The 24362-nt window shown below is 37.5% G+C and overlaps 1 protein-coding gene across 1 annotated transcript in view; it reads left to right on the top strand.

Moving 5' to 3' along the window:
- CFAP69 (cilia and flagella associated protein 69) overlaps positions 1-24362 on the top strand; it is a 68110-nt gene that overhangs the window by 31090 nt on the left and 12658 nt on the right. The window contains exons 9-16 of the mRNA XM_024577261.4: positions 977-1100; positions 3692-3740; positions 3841-3962; positions 6123-6339; positions 8628-8792; positions 13036-13154; positions 14724-14842; positions 24190-24271. Coding sequence (XP_024433029.1) covers positions 977-1100; positions 3692-3740; positions 3841-3962; positions 6123-6339; positions 8628-8792; positions 13036-13154; positions 14724-14842; positions 24190-24271 — 997 coding nt within the window. The remainder of the gene's footprint in view (positions 1-976; positions 1101-3691; positions 3741-3840; positions 3963-6122; positions 6340-8627; positions 8793-13035; positions 13155-14723; positions 14843-24189; positions 24272-24362) is intronic.

Raw genomic sequence — 24362 nt, 5'->3', positions numbered from 1 at the left:
GGGTGAGTATTACTACAAAGTCACGGATCAGACCGGCTTCATGTGCAGCTGTGTTCAAGGCTTAGCAAATATCAGAAGTTGGGCCCTCTTCTTCTCTCTGTTCTGTCTTCACTGTGTTGGCCTTATTTGCAAGCTCCACATGGTGAGACCTAAGAAGTCTGGGTTCACAACATCATAACCTCAAGTCAAGAAGGAGAAAAAGCTTGCTTTCTGAAATCACAATGAAAACTCTGAACCGAGTCCCTGTTGGCCTTGAGCATTCAGAGTTGGCCATAAGCCCATTCCAGAGTGAATTCCTGAAGGAAGTTGGTAAGACCAAAAATGACGAAAGGTGAAGCCTAAATAAAAATAAGGGTACTGTTGTCACAAGAAGGGCAGGTCCATCCTAGGAAGCAAAGCCACAAATGCCCATTGAACAGGGAGCCTGACGCAGACTAGAGTTGGCGCGTGCCTCCTGATGAACCCTAATCTGGTATCTGAATGATAAATACGAATTGGCAACACAGAAGAGTTCTGCGTGCAGAGAGCATCCTAGACAGAGGAAGAGAAGTGAAAATAGAATTTAGCAAAATCAAAAAACTGAAAGAAATTCAGTATGGTGAGAGCAGAAAGTACAGGGTGCAGCAGTGAGAGGAGCAGCTAACAGTGTGACGAGGGACCACAGACCAGGAAAGGCCTGATAAGCCTCGGTAAGAAGGGAGGGCTTTATGCTAAGAACAAAGAAAAGCCTTTAAGTAGCTTGCAAAAGGAAAATGATGTTATTGAATCTTTATTTTAGAGCACTTTGACCGCCATGCCTAAACTGGATTGGTGGATTCTCACTACAGTGAATTAGAGGCAGATTTGAAAATACAGAAAAGTATTTTGAAATGAATTAAAAATATTTTGAAATGAATAAAAAGGGAGATTTCATTGACAGAGACATAAGTAATATTTCCATAGAATATGGTCCTAACAGTATGATTTTACCTTCCAGGGCTTTAAAGGAAGCATTTAAACATCTGTTCATGAGAGGTTTTAGTCATTACGATCGTCAGCTTAGGAACGACATATTAGTGATCACTACAATCATAGCTCAAAATCCTGAAGCACCGATGATCGTAAGTATGAACAAATTGTGCTGATTTAAATTGGGGGTGGGGGGGAAGGGAGCCCTTGACTGTGTCATAATGTGTATGTGCTTTGCTGTGATGCCAAGTTATGTTGTGATGTCGGGAGGGTCACCAGTACAGTCACACCCTGCCAGCTCTTCTTCCCTTGCCTTTGTTTTATCATTTATTCACATATTCACCATTTACTATGGGTTTCTTTCCTTCCTGATGACACGAGGTTTTATCTAGTATCATTTCTCCTTCACCTGAAGAACTTCCTGTACTATTTCTCGTGATGCAGATCTGCTCACTGCTGACAAACATATCCTTTCAGTTTCTTTTATCTGAAAATATCTTTAATTCACCTTAGTTCTTGAAGTCTGTGTTCTCAAAATATAGAGTTCTAGGTTAAAGTTTTTCTCTTTTAGCACTTGAAAAACATTGTTCCTCTGTCCTTTGGCCTCCATTGTTTCTGATAAGAAGTATTTGTTATTTCAAATTGTTATTCCCGTGTACAATGTATCATTTTGTTTTGTGGCTTTTTTTCAAGATTTTCATTCTATCTTTGGTTTTCAGCAGTTTTACTATGATCAGCCAAGATGTAATTTTTTTTTGTATTTGTCCTTCGTAAGGTTCATAGAACTTCCTGAAAATGTAAATTTAGGTATTTCACTAAAATTGAAGAATTTTTGACCATTATTCTTCAAGTGTTTCTAACCCCAATCTCCTCTTTTAGAACTCTGATTACAGGTATGTTTCACTTTTTTTGTTATTGTCCCACAGGTTTGTGAAGCTCTGTTTACTTTTTTCAATCATTTTTCTCTCTTTTCTCAAGATTGGATAGTTGGCATTGGTCCATGTATTTAAATTCACTGAGTGTTTTCTTTCGGTCACCTCCATTCTGCTGCTAATCCCATCCAATACATTTTTATTTCAGATGTTATATTTTTCAGTTTTAGAATTTGTTTTGCTTCCTTTTTATAGTTTCTCTTTCTTGGCTGAGAGTTGCTGTCTCTCCATTCATCATGAGCATCTGGTATATTCCTCTGAAAAGCATTTTTTTCAATTAGTAAGCATTTAGTTTGACTATATTCATCCCAGCGGTAGATGGCAGCTCAAATCTCAGTTCACTTCTTTTAGTCTCCTGAGGGATACTTGAGTAGGCCCTGCCCTTGTGTGCTTCAGGCATCAGCCAGAGATTGAGGAATTTTATCCACAGAATTTGGGATTCCCTTCCTCTGGTTCTCTCCTTTATGGGATTTCTCCCTTCACTTCCTCCCAGTAGCAGTGGTTACCCTGAGATTGCTTCTGTCATCTGGTTCTTCAAGCTGCTAAGACACAAGTTTGCCCTCACATACAGCATCCCCTCAAGGTGCAGACTACAGCCTGGGCTCATCCTCCAAGCCATGTAGTTTTTAAAGGAAAACTCACTCATGGCCACTTCCTTCCTCAACGTCCTGACTCCCCTCCAGTATCTGCTTGGTTTGGGTCACAGCTAGCTGTTTTTACATTTTGTTCAGAATTTATCATTGTTACCTGCAGGAGGGTTTCTCATAGGAGCTACTCAGCTATATCAGAAGCTGAGCTTCCCCATATTTTATAATGTAAAAGTTACTGGATGATTGACACGCTAGAGTAGAGGCCTCGGCCAACAGTGTTCACCTATCAGCCACTTGCTTTCTAAGTCGTACTTAAAGGAAATTTGGTAGTGAAGGCCTCAACCCCATGTTAATGGGCATCGAGTTGTCCCAACATAAGAGAACAGTTACAGGGTTCGTACTAGGACATGGGGAAACAGTCTTACAGGGTTTCCTCGTCAAGGCTACAGTGTGTGTGTGGGCATACGGGTCTCTCTGGAAGCCCTGGTCAGTCAGGACATTCTCATTACCATCCTTGCAAACATTCAGGTGAATTCCCTGAATGTGAGTCAAAGGAATAACACTTCACGTTTTAATGAAACCATCTTTACTCTAAGTAGTGAGTATGTAAAGCTCTAAGCTCAAAGGTCCGGGGTTTGCCCCTATAAGCTCTACCTGATACACAAGGTCCAGTCAGGACATCTGTGTCAGAAATCAGTTCCCTCACAGTGAAATGTTTACAGTTTTGGTCATTCTTCAGGGCTCTTCATGTTAAGTAGGAACTGTTCTGTTATCTCTTGACTAAACTTTTGACAAAATGGGAGTGGCTGGGGTTGGGGTGGGGAACAGGGTGGTTTAAGAAGAAAAACGGTTGAAAATAACTACTTCCTTTCCTTCTGTCGCTTGAAGGTATAAATAATGACATAAGTAACTTGTAGTGTTAATATATTTTGGATTCTCAATCAAATTTTAAATAACATCTTATAAAATAGTCTCCAATAATATATTTCTAAAATATTTCTTAGAACCTACAAAAGTAAGTTTAATATTAAGTAAATTATAAGTTTATCTATATTTTATTTTCTTGCTTTCATCCCTTCCTGTTATTAGTGCTTCATGATTTCAAATGAATGACAAGGGGAATCAGATAAAGAAACCTAAATGTTAGGCAAATATGGCCATTTGTAACTTAGTTTCCCCTAACTAATTCATCCCTCTGTTTGTTTTATGTATTTGTATTAGGAATGTGGCTTTACCAGGGATTTGATACTATTTGCAACCTTTAATGAAGGTAAAAATCATAAAACTTTCAACTTGTAATTAACTTGATGAGTCTTTTATGTCATATTGGCTTTTATTTTACTCTTTTTTTTTTCTTTTCCTCCTCACAGTTAAAAGTCAAAATCCTTTGGTAAAAGGTCTTAAGCTTTCTAATTCCTATGAAGATTTTGAGTTGAAGAAATTACTATTCAATGTAATTGTGATCTTATGCAAAGATTTACCTACTCTACAGGTAAAGAGTAATCAAAACAAAAACTTCAACTGTCTCACTTATAACTTTTTATAAGCCATGGCTGCAAATCTTTCATCAGCCCATATGTTTACCATAAAAGGTAACGAACTGTTGTTGGCTGGAACTTCACCTTTTTAAAATTTTCTTTGCTGATCTGTAAATAGTGAACTTACCTAAATTTAAACCACATAAACCAAAGAAAAGCAAGAGAACCGTAGAGATTTACTTGTGTATTTAGATCTCCTCAGTAAGAGAACACAGATGAAGGAAGACCCAGACTGGCCCAGTTCGCCCAACAGTCTGCCTCTGACCATAGTAACAAGGGCTGTGTCGCTGGGGGAGAGCTGACCTCAGTGTAGCCAGTCTCAAACCCTCCTCAGCTGCCTATTCTCCACACCAACCTAACGTCTTTATGTTTTTTAATTATCCCTAAATTTATCCTAATACTTTATACATAGCTGCATGATATAATTTGAAGAACATTGGAACTGAACTTGACTTCAGTCTTATTACCCACTAGCTATGTGGCCTTGGCACAATCACCCAAATGTTCTGAGGCTCCGTTCCTCCTCCTGTGGAAGGAAGGTTATGACACATCTGCCCTGCTCACAAGGCTGTTGTAGGGTGGATTCATGAGATAAAGATGAAGCCTTCGTAAACTGTAAAGTGGCAAAAAAAATGTACTACTAACAGTTCTATTAGTTTAGTTATTTCCTGCATTAAGTGAAATTTCATTTTAGTCCTAAAACTCTGTCAAGCCCAGGGGTTTACCGTGAAAAATAACTGGGAATTCATTCCATCAGTACTATTGATGGTGATAGAAAGGTGGTCAGTCCAGTGCTGTTACTTTCTAGCTCTGTGATCTTGATAAGTTGTTTAGTTTCCCTAAATTCCACACATCTACTTCAAAGTGTGTATAACACCTACCTTATGGAATTATTATGAGGATTAAGAGAGCTCAGAAATTTCTTGGTGCTGTGACTTTGAGGAATATATATACTAAAAAATGCTCAGAAAAAGAAAAAACAGTTATAACTTTATTACTTATATCAAATATATATACACTCTATGCAACCGAAGAATATTTTCTGAAATGTCAGATAGAAAATATTCAATAAAACATGATTTATTATAATGGAGCATTACATAATGATTAAAATGGTAGATATAAAGACAATTAATAAAATTTACACTACAATTTATAAGTCAAATGGTACAAAGACTATGGTGAGCTTCTTAAAGCACTGTGCGAGCAGTGGAATCAGCCGATCTTTTTTTATGTCATAGACTGGTGACCCGGTAATAGTAGCAATAATGGGTATGTGTGTACTGTTATCTGCAGTTCACAGGATATTTCAAAAACATTATCCGCTTAATACTTATAGTAATGCTGGAACTACGTGTTATTCTTACTCCTGTCTTCTCAGTTCTAAATCTTGTGTTCTTTCCATGTGGACTAGTAGAAAATTCAGGAAAATTCGTAGATGTTATTGTGAAACAATAACAAAAGTGGTGCTGCTGCCTTGTGACCACTAATATGTATCAGTGAGAATCAGCTATCATATTAACTTTATTTTCACAAATAGTTATGCACTTTTGTTTTATTTTTATTGAAGTCATGGGTTCAATATGACTGAAATTCTAGGCATGTAATTAAATATGGCTTATGGTCTGACTGGCATTCATTGGACACAGTATTTGTATAGTTACGTTTTGTGTGCTTAAAGATTAGCCATAGTAATTACTTCAAACAAAATGGATTTTATAGTATTCAATTGAGTCTGTGAAATGTTTCCTTTATAAAAAGAGGGACAGAAGAGAAAAATGCCAGTCTCAAATTTTCTACTCCTGTGGTTCTATGATAAGGAAGAACTAAACCATATATAGACAAAAAATTAATACTTTATAATATTATTGTCAGCTAGAGAGTACATATCCCAAAAAAGGGATACCAGCCAAGTATTGTTATTATTGAGTTTTTGCAGGGTTTTTTTATTTTTTACTTTTTGGGTAGTTAACATAGGTTGACATCTTTAGGAAGGAAATACTTTGAAATTATTATCAATAAAACATCGAAGTCAAAAAATTTAATTTTCTTAGATTAAATAAAATTGTTTTATTTATGTTTCTAACCAAGTACTCTTTGCCCCTTTCTCATAGCTACTAATTGATGGCAAAGTGGTTCTGGCTTTGTTTACCTATGTGAAAAAGCCCGAGAAGCACAAAATAACTGAATGGTCTGCCGCACAGGGCGAAGAGTTACAACTGCATGCCATTGCCACTCTGTCGTCAGTGGCTCCATTACTAATAGAAGAGTATATGTTGTGCCAGGGAAATGCTCGAATCCTGGCATTTCTAGAGTGGTGTGAGAGTGAAGGTGAGTGGCCTCTAGAGGTGCCCGTCAAAATTTTAACCTACGTATTTCAACTGCACTCTCAATATATGCATAGGAAAAGCTGTAAAATTAAAGCAAAGAGAAATAAAGATAGAGTTTTCTGTGATGTTTTTAAGAAAAAGACAATCAGATTTCATTTAAAATCAGTCATTAGCAAAGGTCGTAACTATAGTTGATGCACACCTCTCAGTAAAAGAAACTATACGTAAAATCTGACTTAAAGTTTTGTATTATCAGGCCTATCCAACAATTATACAATACTAACTCCTGCAGTGTTTTAAATATTCATTCAACAAATATTTATTGATGCCTACTAGGCACCAGATACTGTTTTAGCTGCTAAAGATACGTTTATATTCAAAATAAATACAATTTCTACCTTCATGTAGCTTAAAATCCAGATCTCTAGTCAAAAGTTAACAGTTGCACATGTGGTCTACCTAATTAGCAGAGCCCGAGTTTGCTGAATATTTTATTCCAATTCTCATAATTCTTAGAAAGGAAGTAAGACATATATTCTTTTTGAAAACAATTTATAAGGAAGATACTACACTCTTTTCTGGTAGTAACTTTGTTCTAGAAATAATTTTGTACGGTGCATTTTCATTAGACCAGTAATATCACTCATTTAATCCATGAGGGAGTAAAAAAATTACAGCTCTTTTATTCTCTAGTTTCTAATATGCTGCAATACTAAATTTAGTCTTGTTAAAGAAAATAATTCTTCCATCTATTCTTTATGTTTATGATTACAGAAGACTATATCATTGTAACATTATTTATGTTTACACAAGAATATAAGGCAAAGAGGAAATGCTGCCAGACACAAGAAGATTGATAGCTAACAGTTACTGAGTACCTACTATGTGATGGGCCTTAAGCACCTCACAAGTATCAATTCATTTAGTCCTCACAAAAAGTCTAGGACTTACAGGTACTATTATTATTCCTGTTTATCTGATGGGTATAAGTCAGTAAGAGAAGTTAAATAACTTGTTGCTGGCTACATGGTAAGTAGCAGAGCCAAGATTTAATGCAGATAGTCTAGCTCCAGAGCCCACACTTTTAACTAACACACAATACTCAGATTATTTTGAACTTTTCAAAAAGATTTAAACATAAAGCTACTTCTAAAAGAACCTTTTAAAGAATGCATATTGTAAAGAAGAAAAGAGGACTGGCCTTGCTATTTATCAAGACCTAACATAAAACCACATTAATTAAAGTTGCGTTTTACTCGGGCAGGAATAGACCAATGGAATGGGATACGTGGGAGGTTGGTTTAATCAGAGGTGATATTGCTGATCGATGAGAGAAAGATGGTGCTGAGGCAGTTGGCCCTCCACATGAAAAAATAAAAAGTAGATTCTTTCTCCTTGTTAAAAAAACCAATTACAAAATGAGTTAAAGCCCTCAATATGAAGAGGTAAACTCTAAAAATTTTAGAAAAAAGATATGGGAGAATATCTTTATGATAACAGGGTAGGAGAAGACTCTGAAAAACTAGAACAGCTTAAACTATACAAGAGAAGATCAATACAGTTAACTATTGTAAAATTTCAAAATGTCTTTATGACAAAATCAGAATAAAATAACAATGTACAAATTAAGAGGAGACATTTACTACCCCTGTGTCTGATCAAGGCTTAGAATCAAGGTTCAAAAAGAATTCCTACATATCAAAAAGAAAATAACTCATTAGAGAAGAAAATAAAGAATAGAGACTGCCAAGTTCCAGAGAAAACTCTCGAATTTTCAAAAAATGCTAAAAGACATACAACCCCATTGGTAATCAGAGAAATGCAAATTAATATTAAATGAACCACCACTTCACATTGTACAGATTGGGAAGGCTCTATTAGTCGTATACATTATATTCATGTAACCACTCTGGGCAACAGTTTGGCAACTTTATTAAAATTCAGTGCGCGGTGTACCCTCTGTGATTCTTGGGTCACATAACAAAACTCTTATCAGTGGGAATAAGAGGACATGCACCAGAATGCTCATTGTAGCAGTTGTACTGGTGAATGGGAAAGCTGTGATTTATATATAAAATGAATACAGAAAGCAGTTAAAATGAAGGAGGTAGATCTACTTTTGGCAATTCGAATAATTTTTTAAAACATAAATGTTGAGTAATGGACGTTACAAAAGATACATACACTATGATACATTTAAAAAATGTGAAAGCATATATCTCTATGTCTGATATATTGTTTAGTTTATTTGAAATGTTTTATGTTTTAAATTTCTTGATTTCTGCACAGATTCCTTCTTTAGTCATGGAAACAGTTTTCATGGTACAGGCGGCCGTGGCAACAAGTTTGCCCACCTGCGGTACACTTTAAGACTCCTGAGAGCTATGGTCTACCTTGAGGAAGAGACTATAAACAAGGATCTTTGTGAAAAGGGAGCAATTCAGCAACTGATAGGTAAAACAGAACATGTTTTGGTCCTGGTGAAAGTAGAATATTTACAAATTAGGTTTTGTTTAAAATGTTTTTCTACAAATTGATTTTGTTTTTATAGCTGAGAAACTCCTGTTTTTTAAACATTTGTTTTCTCAATTCAGATACCATATCGTTTAGGATTATCTCTATTTTTTTTTAAGTGGGTGGTTGGTGTTTCATTCTTGTAGTAATAAGATTATCACCTTGTGGCCAAGCCTGTTGGATTCCAGTTAAGGAGGAGGGCATTACCTTTGCCAGTGCATCCAACAAAGCAGAACACTGGGACACTGATACATACAAAATGTACACAGGAGATTCTTTTCTGATATGAAGTATCAGGATGCCCTTGATTTTTAACTTAGAATGGACCATGCTAAGTTGCAGTATCCCCAAAATATGTACATGTGAGCTCAGTGTAAAATTCAGAATCCCTTTTTAAAAAGTTTTGACCTTTTGTTAAATAAAAAAACAAGTAGTCTGCCAGCCCTAACCTTCCCTCACTTAGAAAAATAAGAGTTATTTTAGTCATATTCATCTTCACTGATTGCCTCATGAGTAAGTGCTATAATTTGCTGGAGGTCAATCAATTAAAATGCCTTCTCAAAAACTCTCCTATTAAAATGCCTACTCTACCATCCTGAGTAGAGCGGTGCTCTCTAATAATAATACCGGTAAGCAAAATAAGGATATTGAAAAGGGGGCTAGGGAGAAACATTCACATTACGGATGAGTCTGCTTAGGATGACCAAACCTGAAAGTAGACTTTCTCACGTTCGTGCACATCCCATTGTACAGAAGTCAGTGTAAGAGCCCAGCCTAACTGGAGGGAGCACAGGAAATGCAGTTTCCCATAGTCCACAAACAAGTCTTAATCTTCTCTGGGTGGGAAGGGGTAGGGAAATGGGAAAACAGACAACAAGGGTTCTTTCCTTAGGACCGTTTCCCGTCAACTTGAAAAAAAGCTGGTCTTTATCATGTGAGGGTTGTTAGAGGCAGGGACCTTCTCTTCCTGAGTCTAACAGCGGGCTCTGTAGTACTAACGTGCGCAACAAATAGTACCTACATTGTGAGTGTAGATGGCTACACACCTTTTGTGCAGGCACTGGGATTACAAATGCAGAGCAGGACACGGGGACCTTGCCCTTAATGAGGACAGAAGGAAAGATGTCTATCATACAATTATAGCCTGTGTTACCAGGCACCATTAATAAAACTACTGAGTCATAGGATAAATACCATAGAAACGAAAGGGTTTGGGTAGTTTGCAAGGCTGAGCAATTGTTTTAATCTAATTAACATTTATTGAGTGCTTATTATAGACAGGATACTGTTCCAGGTACTTTAAATACATAATCTCATTTAATCCTGATAATTCTTGGTGCAGGTACCTATTTTGTAGATAAGAAAGTTAATGAACTTGCCAGAAGCTGTACAGCAGGGACTGGGGAGAGGGGGAACTAGGGAGTTATTACTTAATGGGTAGATACACATCTGGAGGCTCTAGGGGAGAATCTGTTTCCTTGCCTTTCCCAGCTTTTAGAGGCCGCCTCACTGGGACACTCAGAAAATACTCACTTTTAAAGGATGGATAATATTCCATTGTATGTATACAGTACATTTAATTTATCCATTCACCCATCAATGGAGGCTTAGGTTATTTCTACCTTTTGGCTACTGTGAATAAGGCTGCTATGAACACAGGTGTCAAAATATTTCTTTGAAACCCTGGTTTCAGTTATTTTGGATTATACTCAGAAGTAGAATTACTGGATCATATGGAAATTCTATTTTTAATTTTTTAAAAGAATCACCATACTTTTTTCTGTAATGACTGCACCATTATACATTTCCACCAACAGTGCACAAGTTTTCCAGTTTTGCCACGTCCTTTCCAATACTTGTTTTCTTTTATAGTAGCCATCCTAACGGGTATAAGGTGGAATCTTGTTGTGATTTCGATTTGCATTTTCCTAACGATTAGTGATGTTGAGTATCTTTGCATGAGATTCTTGCCATTTGTATATCTTCTTTGAGAAATGTCTGGTTATCAGTAAGTTCTTCACCAGTTTTTAAACCAGCTGCTTGGTTTTTTGTTGTTGAATTTTAGGAATTCTTTATATATTCTGGGTATCAACCCTGTATCGTATATATGATTTGCTAATATTTTCTCCCAATCCATTAAGTAGCCTTTTCAATCTGTTGATTGTATCCTTTGATACTCAGAAATTTTCAACTTTTTTTATCAAATTGCTATAAAAATTTTGTATTGCTTAATCCTAATTTGTGTGCTCCTCTTTTTATAAGAAATGGTTTAATTTCAATATTATTTTGTATTGGCTTCAGGTGTACATCATATTGGTCCATCAATGGTGTACTTTATCAAGTGTTCCCCTCTGATACTTCTAGTACCCACCTGGCCCCACACATAGTTGCTACAGTATGATCGACTATATTGCCCATGCTGTACTTCACATTCCCTTGGCAATTTTATAGCTACCAATTTATACTTCTTAATCTGTTCACCACTTTCAAGGTCTGCACGATCTTAACAGGATCCTTTATTGAGTTGGGGTGTAAGGCTAGTTAAGAAAGAGAGAGAAGGAGAGACGGTCTTTCCAGCAAAGGGACAGCATGAGCAGAGACCTGGCGCTAAAATATGCCTGATGGTGTGTTCAGAACCAGCTTAAGTGCAGTCAGAGTCTTAGGAAGATAAGTTTGTCTGTCTGGTCAGGGCCAAGCTAGAAAGAGCTTGAATGACAGATAACAGAGTTTGAACTCCACCCTCTTTAGGCATGGGGAGCCACTAGTGGTTTGGATCAGGGAAATTATATGTATAATGCTGTTTTAGGAAAAGGAATCTAGAAGAAATCTATCAGGTGGTTTAGAATGGAACAAACAGGATAAAGGCAGGGAATTAAAAGATACTGAAATATGAAGAAAATAATTCAATATGAACACAACATGTGCTACAGACAATAGTGAAAGTGACATGTCTGCACCAAGGCAGGAAGGAGAAGGAGATAAGCTAGAAGGAGAAGCAGACCTATGGGATAGGCAGCCAGCTTGAATTTCTGGAAGATACTCCTGACAAAGGCACACAGACCCCTCTGTCCATGGCCTGCCCCTGCACTGGGCCTCCAGCTGCTCTACTAGCCTCCCTACAGGCTGCCCCCCTGCCCCACATAATTCATCCTCACAGAACCAAGAATCGCCCCTTCTGGGCCAACTATGGAGATAGGCTGTGATTTCCACAGTCCTCCTACTTTGGAGCACAGCTCCACACCATCTGCAAGTGACCCCTTTAACAGAGGGAAAATGACACTTGTTCCTCATTTAGAGCTTAAAGGAAAATTCCTTTCTGAGGCACAATTTTATTGTGAATGTCATTCTATCATTGTATGTGGCTGTTTTCAAGTCTTAAAATTCTGATTAGAAGCAAAGGAGAGATTTTTTTTCCCTGTCCTCACCCAAAGACATACTTACTGATTTTAGAGAGAGGTAGGGAGAAAAACATTTATGTGAAGGGAAACATTTATACGAGGGGGAACATCGATCAATTCCCTGTCTTATGCACCCTGACCCCAGGATGAGCCCGCAAGCTAGGTATGTACTTTGACCAGGAATTGAACCCACAACCTTTCGGTTTACTGGACAATGCTCCAACCGAGCCGCCTGGCCAGGGCCAAAGGTGAGATTTTAAAGGACATGGAAGTGCTGCTATGTAAAGTTGTCGAAGACACCTTTGCATAGACATAAGGAGAGGGTGGAGCGAGAAGTAAAAAGAATAGAAAATGTGCTTATGGAGCTCTTCCACCTTTGCTTAAAACTGACCCTGTTAACCATGAGAAAAAGATGAGGCAAGCTATGATCAGGCATTTGGGTCATATATTTGCAAAGGCTCTCGCTTCTGCCTCGTGATACTGTATATTTTTTAATGATTTTGTTTACTGAGCAAAGTATCAAGTTGTTAGGACATCTTAATGACACTCCATTAATTCTGTACTAGAAATTCTATATAGATGGGACCACTGATTTATTGAGACCTCAAAAAACCCATTTAGCATCTTCTATCTACATCTTCTAGGCAAATATGCAATGAAAGTAGCTCCTTTTAAAATCGTCTCTCTAGCTTAAATTTTATAAGAAAGGATTTCAAAATAGTAATTGATCAAAATAAAAATATAGTGTCCAATAACTTTATATTCTTTAAATTTTTTCATACCAGGAGTCTTTAAAAGTACAATAAGCAAGTTTAATGACAAGGAAGAGGCCATTATTTTGGAAATTCAATCTGATATATTACTTATCTTGTCTGGTCTTTGTGAAAATAACATTCCTAGGAAGGTATGTATGCCCATGAATCAAAGTTTTGTTTAGATCTCCCAACCACCTAACTATAAACTTTTTCTCAGTAAGTGTCCGTAAATGTCAGTGTTCTTTAATCTTGGGAAGGTTTAATTTAATACTCTTTTGTATAGGGTATAATTATATACAGTACAGTGTATAGACGTTAAGTATATAGTTCAGTAGGTTTTGACAAATGTATACACCCCTTCAACCAATGCCCTCATTAAAATACAGAATATTGTCATCTCCCCATGAAATTCACCCATGCCACCTTATCAGTCATCCTCCCACTTGCCTCAGGGTAACCGCTATTCTGATTTCTATCCCCATAAATTAGTTTTACCTATTCTTTAACTTTATATTAATGGAATCATAGGATTTACTCTTTTATATTTGGTTCCTCTCATCCGGCCATCATACTCCTGAAATATATCCATGTTGTTGCGTGTATCAGTAGCCCATTCCTTTTTATTGCCTGAATAGTATTTCACTATATGAATATGCCAAAATTTGTTTCTCCATTCTCCTATTCATAAACAATTAGGTTTTTTTTTATTTGGGACTAGTATGTATAGAGCATCAATGAACATTATTGTACTAGTGTTTTGTGGACAGAATGTTTTCATGTCTTTTGGGTAAATAACTAGTAGTGTAATAGTTGGGTCATGACATAGGTGTAGGTTTTTAAGAAACTGGCAAACAGTTTTCCTTAGTGAGTTGTACCATTATAAATGCTGTTTTGGGTTTGAATCAGGTTCATACCTAAAACTGTAAGTTAGAAAAAGGACTAATTTGCTTTTATCTTTTTTAACTCCATAGCAAATGCTGAGTCTTAGAAATTGATAACTTAAATAGCAACAGACAGAATTGGAAAGATAAAAATAAAAAGTTGTGAAGATTTCAATACCAGGATTTTAGAGAGAGGCACCAGGAACAGCAAATGCATCCTTAGCTCCGAGCTTTGATGCACCTTCTCCTTATATTCCACCACTCTGTGCCTATGCTCTTCTGGGAAATACTCAGTCTTGCTTATTGGGGACTAGAACTGAGTGATAAGGCAATGAGAAAGGTAATTGGTAAGGGACAAATATTAACTGGTAATAACTTCACACAAATTATTCAAGTTTTAACTACCATTCATATATTAATTTCTCTTTCGGGAGCATTAGAAAATCTTCCGTGATAGAATTTTCACCCCTTAAATCACTTGTTGCTGTCTAGTACTCATCTAACATGATGGCTGACTACCTTCATTATACTGTAGAAGAAAATTATGGGACAGGTCTTATGGCTTATTTCTCTAAAAGAGAGAAAGGGAAAAGACATAAAGGAAGATTAACTGGGCTGTTGATTGATGCCCTCTCTCAAAATGATTTGCTTTACAATAGTTTGTCTTAAATTCCTGATAACAAGTGAGTACAAATTCAGAAACAAAAATCTGTATTAAAGATACTATTTTCCTAACAATGTGTATTTATCTGATAAAAAAAAGTTTTAGGGGGCAGGATAAAATGGGAAAGGAAGGGTTTATTTATTTCAAGAAGTAATTTAAAATAAATCTCTTAGGAAATTTTTGGAACTGAAGGAGTGGATATAATTCTTCATGTAATGAAAACAGACCCAAAGAAGTTTCAGTGTGGATTAGGCTATAGCGTGCTTCTTTTCAGTACATTGGACTCCATTTGGTGAGTATTCCTGCACCCAAGTTAGATGGAATCACAATATAAGAAAATTACCTCGAGCACCATGTATGCCAATTTTCTTCTCTCAGTGCCTTTTTTTCCCAATAGTCCAGAAGTGACACTTAACAATGTCCTTTGGAAGGTAATATTGTCTGTCACTCAAATATAAAATTCTTGTTTTTGTGATTTGAACCCATTCCGTTTTGGCCTAGTCTGGGAAAACACTATCATCTATTATAACTCATACAGTGTTATTCTTATACTTGAAGACTGTTGAATTCCTCATTTATCTTTTCTTCAATGAGTTGAAAACCAACTGATGAGGTATTTCCTAACCAATACTGTTTTCCAAACTTTGTTGTATTTCTAAGGGTAAAAAATATTGCTTTTCTTAATATTAATTTATAAAATTTTGTCTTAGAGAAAATTAATAGAGCTTTATATACCACTAACACTTAATATATTTCTTTAGTTCTATTTGGGTGGGATTCATGAAAACCACACTGTAGCACATTGTAAAAACACTGATGAGACTATAGATCAAATGAACCTAAAAGATACATACAGAATATTCCACCTAATAGCAGCAGAATACATATTCCTTTCAAGTGTCGTTATACTGTGATTTATAACAAGGTATATAGATTTGGTCAATTCCTAGTACCAAGTTCCTGAAACACTTATAATTTCCATGTCAAAGAAAGTAATGGGAGCATCTGTTGTTATAACATTTGGTCTTTCATTTTCAGTTCCTATAATAGCTCCAGAGTAATAAATATTTTGTTATTCATAACAAGTCCTTTTCAATCATATATGAGCTCACATTAATAGGATGTTTTTTGGAAAGCCTCTAGATAGCAACAGAATGGGGCACTGGTTGGTGGAAGAACCGACCATATAATTGATTAGAGAGTTGGAAATTTCACCCCCATCCTCAGCATCCAGGGAGGAAGAGAAGCTGGAGAATGAGTTTAAAACCTGTGGCCAATAATTTAATCAATTATGCCTACTTAATGAAGCATCCATAAAAATCCTAAACTACAAGATTGAGAGAGCTTCCAGCTTGTTGAACATGTGGTTTCTGTGGATGGTATGGAGCTTCTCCCATACCTTGTGCTATGCATCTCTTCCATCTGGCTGTTTCCAGGTTGTATGCTTTTATAACAAAACAGTAACCTAGTAAGTACAGTTCCCCTTAGTTCTATGAGCCTCTCTAATAAATTTTCCATTTCAAGGAGGCGTGGAACATCTGATGTATAGCTGGCTAGTCAGAAGTACAGGTGACAGCCTGGCCTGGAATCCAAGGTGGGGCCAGGGAGGCAGTGCAGTCTGGTGGGACTGAGCCCTTCACCTGTGGGCTCTGATGCTAATTCCACATAGAAAATGTCAGAATCAAACTGATTATGGGACATACAGCTGGTGTCTGCAAAGAATTGGAGATTTTGTTGGTGTGGGAAACAACCCACATATTTGGTGACCAAAAGTGAGTTATTGAGAGTATAGTGTTAAGGGAGACACAGAGTTGTTTGTTTTTTATTTTGTTTTAACAAGCGCACATGCAATGTTCTCTACAGCAGGCCACATGCCAGGTCACAAAATAAGCCTTAACCAATTTTAGAAGACAGAGATCATTCCCCATATCTCTTCTAGCTACAATGGGATAAAACTAGAAATCAATAACAAAAGAAAATCAGGAAAACTCACAAATGAATCAAAATTCAACTATGAGTCTTGAAATAACCATTGGGTTGAAGATAAAAACAAAAGGAGCAAAAGGGAAATTAGGAAATTTCTCAAGATAAACTAAAGTGGAAAGATAACACACCAAAACTTATGTAATACAGCAAAAGCAGTACTAACAAGAAAGTTTGCAGTGATAAATGTATACATTGAAAAAGGACAATTTTGAACACCCCAACTTTACACCACGTGGAACTACAAAGCAAAGTACAAAATAAACTTTAATTAGCAGAAGAAAGGAAATAATAAAGATTTTAGCAGGTAAATGAAATAGATAATCTAATAGAAAAAAGTCAGCAGAACTACGTTGGTTTTTTGGAAAGATAACAAAATCTACAAACCTTTACCTAGACTAGGAAAAAAAAGGTAGAGGATGAATAAAATAATAAATGAAACAGAAGACATCACAACAAATGCCACAAAAAAATATATAAAGTACTATTATAAATAAATATATGCCAACAAATTAGACAACATAGAAGAAATGGATAAATCCTTAGAAACGTACAACCTACCAAGACTAAGTCAAAAAGAACTAGAAAGGCTGGACAGATAAATAACAAGAAGACTGAATCAGCAGTCAAAATTTCTCAACAAAAAAAAAATGCCCAGGACCAGGTAACTTCACAGGTAAATTTTACCAGATATATTTAATTATATAGTTATATAATTATTGGTATTAATAGTTAATACCAATCCTTCTTTTTTTAAAAAATATATTTATTGATTATGCTATTACAGTTGTCCCATTTCCCCCCCACTCCACTCCAACCTGCCCACCCCCCACCCTCCCACATTCCCCCCCTATAGTTCATGTCCATAGGTCATACTTATAAGTTCTTTGGCTTCTACATTTCCTACACTATTTTTACCCTCCCCCTGTCTATTTTCCACCTATCATCTATGCTACTTATTCTCTGTACCTTTCCCCCCCTCTCCCCCTCCCACTCCCTTAATGACAACCCTCATGTTCTAGTTGTTTGCCTAGTTTGCTCTCGTTTTTGTTTTATGCGTGGCCGTTAATAACTGTGAGTTTGCTGTCATTTTTACTGTTCCTATTTTTGATCTTCTTTTTCTTAGGTAACTCCCTTTAACATTTCATATAATAAGGGCTTGGTGATGATGAACTTCTTTAACTTGACCTTATCTGAGAAGCACTTTATCTTCCCTTCCATTCTAAGTGATAGCTTTGCTGGATACAGTAATCTTGGATGTAGGTCCTTGCGTTTAATCTTGGGTAATGTAATTATGATGTGCCTTGGCGTGTTCCTCCTTGGGTCCAGCTTCTTTGGGACTCTCTGAGCTTCCTGGACTTCCTGGGAGTCTATTTCCTTTGCCAGATTAGGGAAGTTCTCCTTCATTATTTGTTCAAATAAGTTTTCAATTTTTTGTTCTTCCTCTTCTCCTTCTGGCACCCCTATAATTCGGATGTTGGAACGTTTCAAGGCGTCCTGGAGGTTCCTAAGCCTCTCCTTATTTTTCCAAGTTCTTGTTTCTTCATTCTTTTCTGGTTGGATGTTTGTTTCTTCCTTCTGGTCCACACCGTTGATTTGAGTCCCAGTTTCCTTCGCATCACTATTGGTTCCCTGTACATTTTCCTTTGTTTCTCTTAGCATAGGCTTCATTTTTTCATCTGTTTTTCGAATAGATTCAACCAAGTCTGTGAGCATATTGATAACCAGTGCTTTGAACTGTGCATCCGATAGGTTGGCTATCTCTTCGTCGCTTAGTTGTATTTTTTCTGGAGCTTTGAAGTGTTCTGTCATTTGGGCCATTTTTTTGTTTGTTTGTTTGTTTGTCTTGGCGAGTCTGTAACTTTAAGGGGCGGAGCCTTAGGTGTTCACCGGGGCGGGGTAATGCTGGTCGCTGCACTGTGACGCTGTACGTGGGGGAGGGGCTGAGTGGGAGCAATGGCGCCCACCTCGCTCTCCTCCGGATTTCTCTCTTTCACTCCGCTACCCACAATCAAACTGGGCCACTCTGGTGCTGGTTCCCGAGTAAGAGGGCCTGTGCACACTCTAGGCCGCTGTGAGTCTCTCCAACAACCTCTCCTGTGAGGCTGGGAGTCTCTCCTGCTGCCGCCCCAACGCCCACGGGCGCTTTCAATCAGAGGTTTGAGGCTTTATTTCCCGGAGCTGGAGCCCTGGGTTACACAGTCTGCTTCACTCCCCGCCGTTCGTCTGGTTTATCTGTGGGTGAATGTGGTGCCGCAGGGTGCTACCCGCTGCTCTGCCTGCCCCACTCTCCGCCACTCTGAGTCCAGCCCTCTGGGTTTATCTGTGCAAATGTGAGGCCGCAGGGTCTGCTAGTGCTCGGACTGCCTGCGCCATTTGTCCCACACTCCGCCAGTCTCAGTCCCACCACAGCCACGCGAGTCCTCTCCACCCTGGTGCCCGTCTCCGCCCCTCCTACCAGTCTGGATGAATGTTTATTTTCTATTTCCTTGGTGTTGGTCCCCCTTGCTGTTCGATTCTCTGTCAGTTCTGGTTGTGCGAGGAGGCGCAGTGTGTCTACCTACGCCGCCATCTTGGTTCTCTCAATACCAATCCTTCTTAAACTCTTCCAAAACAATAGAAGAGGGAACACTTCCAAATTCATTTTAGGAAAACAGCATCACCATTATACTGAAGTCAGACAAAGACACTAAAAAAATTATAGACCAATATCCCTGATGAATACAAATACAAAAATCCCCTAAAATATGTTAGCAAACTGAATTCAACATCACATTAAAAGGATCATACACCATGACTGATTGGGATTTATCCCTGGGATGCAAGAATGGTTTAGTGTATGCAAAGCAATCAGTGTGATATACCACATTATCAGAATGAAAGAAAATTACATATTCTTCTCAATAGATGCAGAAAATACATTTGACAAAATTCAACATGCTTTCATGATAAAAACTCAACTAAATTAGGTAGAGAAGGAACTTATCTCAACAAATCAAGACCATATGTAAAAAGCCCACAACTAACATCACACTCAATGGTGAAAAGATGAAAGCTTTTCCTCTTAAGATCTCTAACAAGGCAAGAATGCCCACTCTCACCATTTCTATTCAATATGTACTATAAACTCTAGAATGAAAGGTATCCAAAATAGAAAGGATAAGTAAAATTACCAGTTTGCAGATGACATGATCTTATATGTAGAAAACTCTACAGGCTCTAGCAAAACCCTATTAGGACTACTCAGCTTTCACCCAAATACACATAGGCAATGGGGCAGATGAGCTATCTAGTTTCTTTTTTACTATAGAGAAGAGAGATATAGTGATAACATGAAAACCTGATCTTAAGTTTCAGTGGCAAATTTTTGTTGACCAAAGCACTGTATTAAGCATAGTAAAATATTCAGAGATGAGTATTAATAAGTACTACCTTTCCTATCTACCAATGTATTGGGATTCAGATGTTACTGCAAAAAATGGTTTGATGTTTTCTTCCTTCTTTAGTCTATCACAATTATACTAAGATAAAAATTAATAGATTATGGGTTTATTTACCTGTGTCTTTGATTATAACACAGTCTCAAATCTTTTGGATAAGAGATAAGGTAGAAATAACAAATAAGTAATAAATAAGTTCAGTGTTTAATTGGTGATAGCAGGTATCTCTTCTTTTTTCTCTTCTCAGGAACTTAAACTGAGGTAAGTTCTAGAATATAGTAAACATTGACATAATAAAACAAGTTAGGAAATATCCTTTCTTTTATAGATTTTTTAAAAGATTTTATTTATTTTTAGAGAGGGGGAAGGAGAAAGAGAGGGAGAGAAACATCAATGTGTGGTTGCATCTCACACGCCCCCTACTGGGGACCTGGCCCGCAACCCAGGCATGTGCCCTGACTGGGAATGAAACTAGTGACCCTTTGGTTCACAGGCCGGCACTCAGTCCACTGATCCATACCAGCCAGGGCGGAAGTATTCTTTCTTTTATATTCCTTCTTAATTGAATTTATTGGGATCACATTGGTTAATAATAATATAGGTTTAAGTGTACACTTACATAATATATCATCTGTATATTGTATTGTGTGTTCAACACCCCATCTTTTATATTCTATGGAAAGTATTTGTGTAAGGTTGTTGTTATATTAATTAGTGGAATTCACCAATTAAGTCATGTGTCACTAGAATGTATTTTGCAGAAAGGTTCTGAAATACAGTTTTCATTTCTTTAATATGTAATATAATAACATGTCTATTAAGATTTTTTATTCCTTCTTATGAGGTTTCTGATAAGATGTACTTTTCCAGCCAAGATGGAGGCATAGGTAGATATACTTTGTCTTCTTGCACAACTAAAAGAACAACAACAAATTTAAAAACAAAAATAACCAGAACTGCCAGAAAATCGAACTGCGTGGAAGTCCAACAACCAAGGAGTTAAAGAAGAAACATTCATTCAGACTGGTAGGAGGGGCAGAGACAGGCAGCCAAGGTGAGAGGGCATGTGGCCAGGTGGCTGCTGGAAGAATGGGTGGTCCCACATTCCTGTGAGGATAAACCAGGAGGAACAACTGGGGAGCTAGACAGACCATACCACCTAGGGTTCCAGCACAGGAAACTAAAGCCTCAAAACCTCTGGCTGTTAAAACCTGTGGGAGTTGGGATGGCAGGAGAAACTCCCAACCTCACAGGAGAGTTCACTGGAGAGATCCACAGGGTCCTAGAATGAGTACAAGCCCACCCACCTGGGAATCAGCACCAGAAGGACCCAATTTGCTTGTGGCTAGCTGGGGAAGTGACTGAAAGCTAGCCAGGAGCAAAAGCAAGCAGCATTGTTCCTTCTTAGACCCCTCCCCCACACATGGCACCACAACACAGCAATGTGAATTGCCCCGCCCTGGTGAACATCTAAGGCTCCACCCCTTACTACATAATGGGGGAGCCTAGACAAAACAATACAGCCCAAATGAAAGAACAGATCAAAGCTCCAAAAATAGAACTAAGCAATGAAGAGATAGCTAACCTATCAGACGCAGAGTTCAAAACAGTAGTAATCAGGATGCTCACAGAAATGGTTGAGTATGGTCACAAAATAGAGGAAAAAGTGAAGGCTGTGCAAAGTGAAATAAAGCAAAATATACAGGGAACCTACAGTGAAGGGAGGGAAACCAGGACTCAAATCAATGGTTTGGAGCAGAAGGAAGAAATAAACATTCAACCAGAACAGAATGAAGAACAAGAATTCACAAAAATAAGAAGAGGCTTAGGAACCTCTGGGACAACATTAAATGTCCCAACATCTGAATCAAAGGGGTGCCAGAAGGAAAAGAGGAAGAGCAAGAAATTGAAAACTTATTTGAAGAAATATGAAAGAGAAATTCCCCAATCTGGGAAGGAAATATACTTCCAGGAAGTCCAAGAAGCTCAGAGAGTCCCAAAGAAGCTGGACCCAAGGAGGAGCACACCAAAGCACATCATAATTATGTTACCCAAGATGAAAGATAAGGAGAGAATCTTAAAAGCAGCAAGAGAAAAGGAGACACTTACCTACAAAGGAGTTCCTTTAAGACTCAGCTGATTTCTCAAAAGAAATCTTGCAGGCAAAAAGGGGCTGGAAAGAAGTATTCGAAGTCATGAAAGGCAAGGGTGTACATCTAAGATTACTCTATCCAGCAAAACTGTCATTTAGAATGGAAGGTCGGCTAAAGTGCTTCCCAGATAAGGTCAAGCTAAGGGAGTTCACCACCACCAAGCCCTTATATGAAATGTTAAAGGGACTTATCTAAGAAAAAGATGATCAAAAATAGGAACAGTAAAATGACAACAAACTCACAACTATCAACTACTGAACCAAAAAAAGTAGGCAAACAACTAGAACAGGAACAGAATCACAGAAATGGAGATCACATGGAGGGATATCAGTGGAGAAAGGGAGGGGAGGAATAGGGGAACAAGTACAGGGAATAAGAAGTATAAATGGTAGGTACAACATAGACAGGGAGAGATTAAGAATAATAGTATGGGAAATGGAGAAGCCAAAGAACTTATATGTATGACCCATGGACATGAACTGGGGGTGGCACAGTGGAGGGGAATGCTGATGGGAAGAGGGCACAGGGTAGAGGGGAATAAAGGGGAGAAAAAATGGGACAACTGTAATAGTTTAATCAATAAAATATATATATTTTTTTAGATGTTCTTTTCCAGGACTTTGTTTATTTTGTCTAAATTTTCAAATTTACTGCCATGTGGTTATTTGTAATGCCCTCTTGGTGTCTTCAGTGTCTGTAGAATATAATGGGTGCTTTTTCTTTTTTCCCTGTCATTAGTCCTTTCTTCCTTCTCTCCATTATTTTTCCCTGATGGTTTTCACCAGGAGTTAATCGATAATTATTAGCCTTTTCAAGGAATGAATTAGTGTGCTCTGTTGATTCTATTTTATATTACTTTATATTTCATTAATTTCTATGCTCTTTGTCTTTCATTCACTTTTACCTTTTCTATTTCTTGAGATGGATGCCTGGGTCATAGATTTTCAACCTCCTTCTGCTCTAATATATCCAAGACTGTAAATTCTCTAATCATATGGTTTTAGCTCCAGTTGTGTTTTAATATGTTCTATTTTGTCAACATTAAGTTCAAATTATTTTCTAATTTTCATTGTGATTTTCTTTTTTGACCTTTGGGACATTTAGAAGCATATTGTTTAATTTCTGAACATATGAGGCTGCTGTATTTTTTCTTTTGTTGTAAGTGTTATGAATTAAACAGGCAGAAGTCAGCCCACGATAGGCAGCCACAAGTACTAACTCAAAAGTAGGGACAAAATGAGGTGGTAAAACCTGGAACCACCTGAGTGGGAGGAGCCAAGCTGATGGCCTTTATGCACCAACCCCGCAACCACCACCATACACACACACACACACACACACAAAACCATCAAAAAAAAAGGCAGGAGAAACAAGGGTCTCTTTTTTTTAAAAGAAGGAGCCATATTAAAAATTAATACTGAACCATAAATAATTAAGCAATAGTCACAGGAAATAGGAATGTGACACAAAGCTGACTCCAGCAAGCTTACCACGCCTGGGAAAAATAACAGAGACCAGCCTCTGTGACTCTTCAGCAGCAGCAGCAGCAACGGCTTGTTCAGCCTGGATCCATGCGTCGCCAAGGAAAACACTGAAAGCAGCCCCTGCAGCATCTTCAACCCTGCACTCCCTGTAAACTGCACAGGCCTAAGTTGCAGGCACCTTAGCAAATCATCTCAACTGCAAAGATAAGATGAAATGAAGAATCATCAAATGAGGCATACCACCCCTGTGAAAGAGACAATGAATGGATACATTTTGAAGAATCAGTTACTAGAGTAACCAGAGGAGACCTTTAAGAATAATATCATGAAAGCAAAGGAGCATATTGCATCTATAGAAAAGAAATAGGCAGTTATGAGAAAGAATTGATACTGGTTTTAAAATAGTTGAAATTAAACTATACTGACAAAGTCTCTTCAAAATTCAGTTTTTAAGCAAAAAAGTTACTTGAGTTCAGGGAGTGAAGAAAATACTTTGAAAAAACTTTTGATAGAAATAAACTGACCAATTAGTTTAACAGTAAGTCCTTGTTAAATGAATAGCTTCCTTTTTTATTTAAGGTGCTGCGTTTTGGCTTGTTATGCCTCAGAGGATTACTTTCTTGAAAAAGAAGGCATTTTTCTTCTTTTGGACTTATTGGCAGTAAGTATGATGATTATAGCCGTTGTGAAACAAAAATATCTTTATTAACATTTCCAAGCTGAGTACCACAAAACATTATTCTGTAATTAAA

Source organism: Desmodus rotundus, chromosome 6 (assembly GCF_022682495.2).
Source record: "Desmodus rotundus isolate HL8 chromosome 6, HLdesRot8A.1, whole genome shotgun sequence".
In the NCBI taxonomy this organism is placed as follows: domain Eukaryota; kingdom Metazoa; phylum Chordata; class Mammalia; order Chiroptera; family Phyllostomidae; genus Desmodus; species Desmodus rotundus.
The sequence above is the reverse complement of the archived record's forward strand: the minus strand, read 5'-3'. Positions and strand labels throughout refer to the sequence as shown.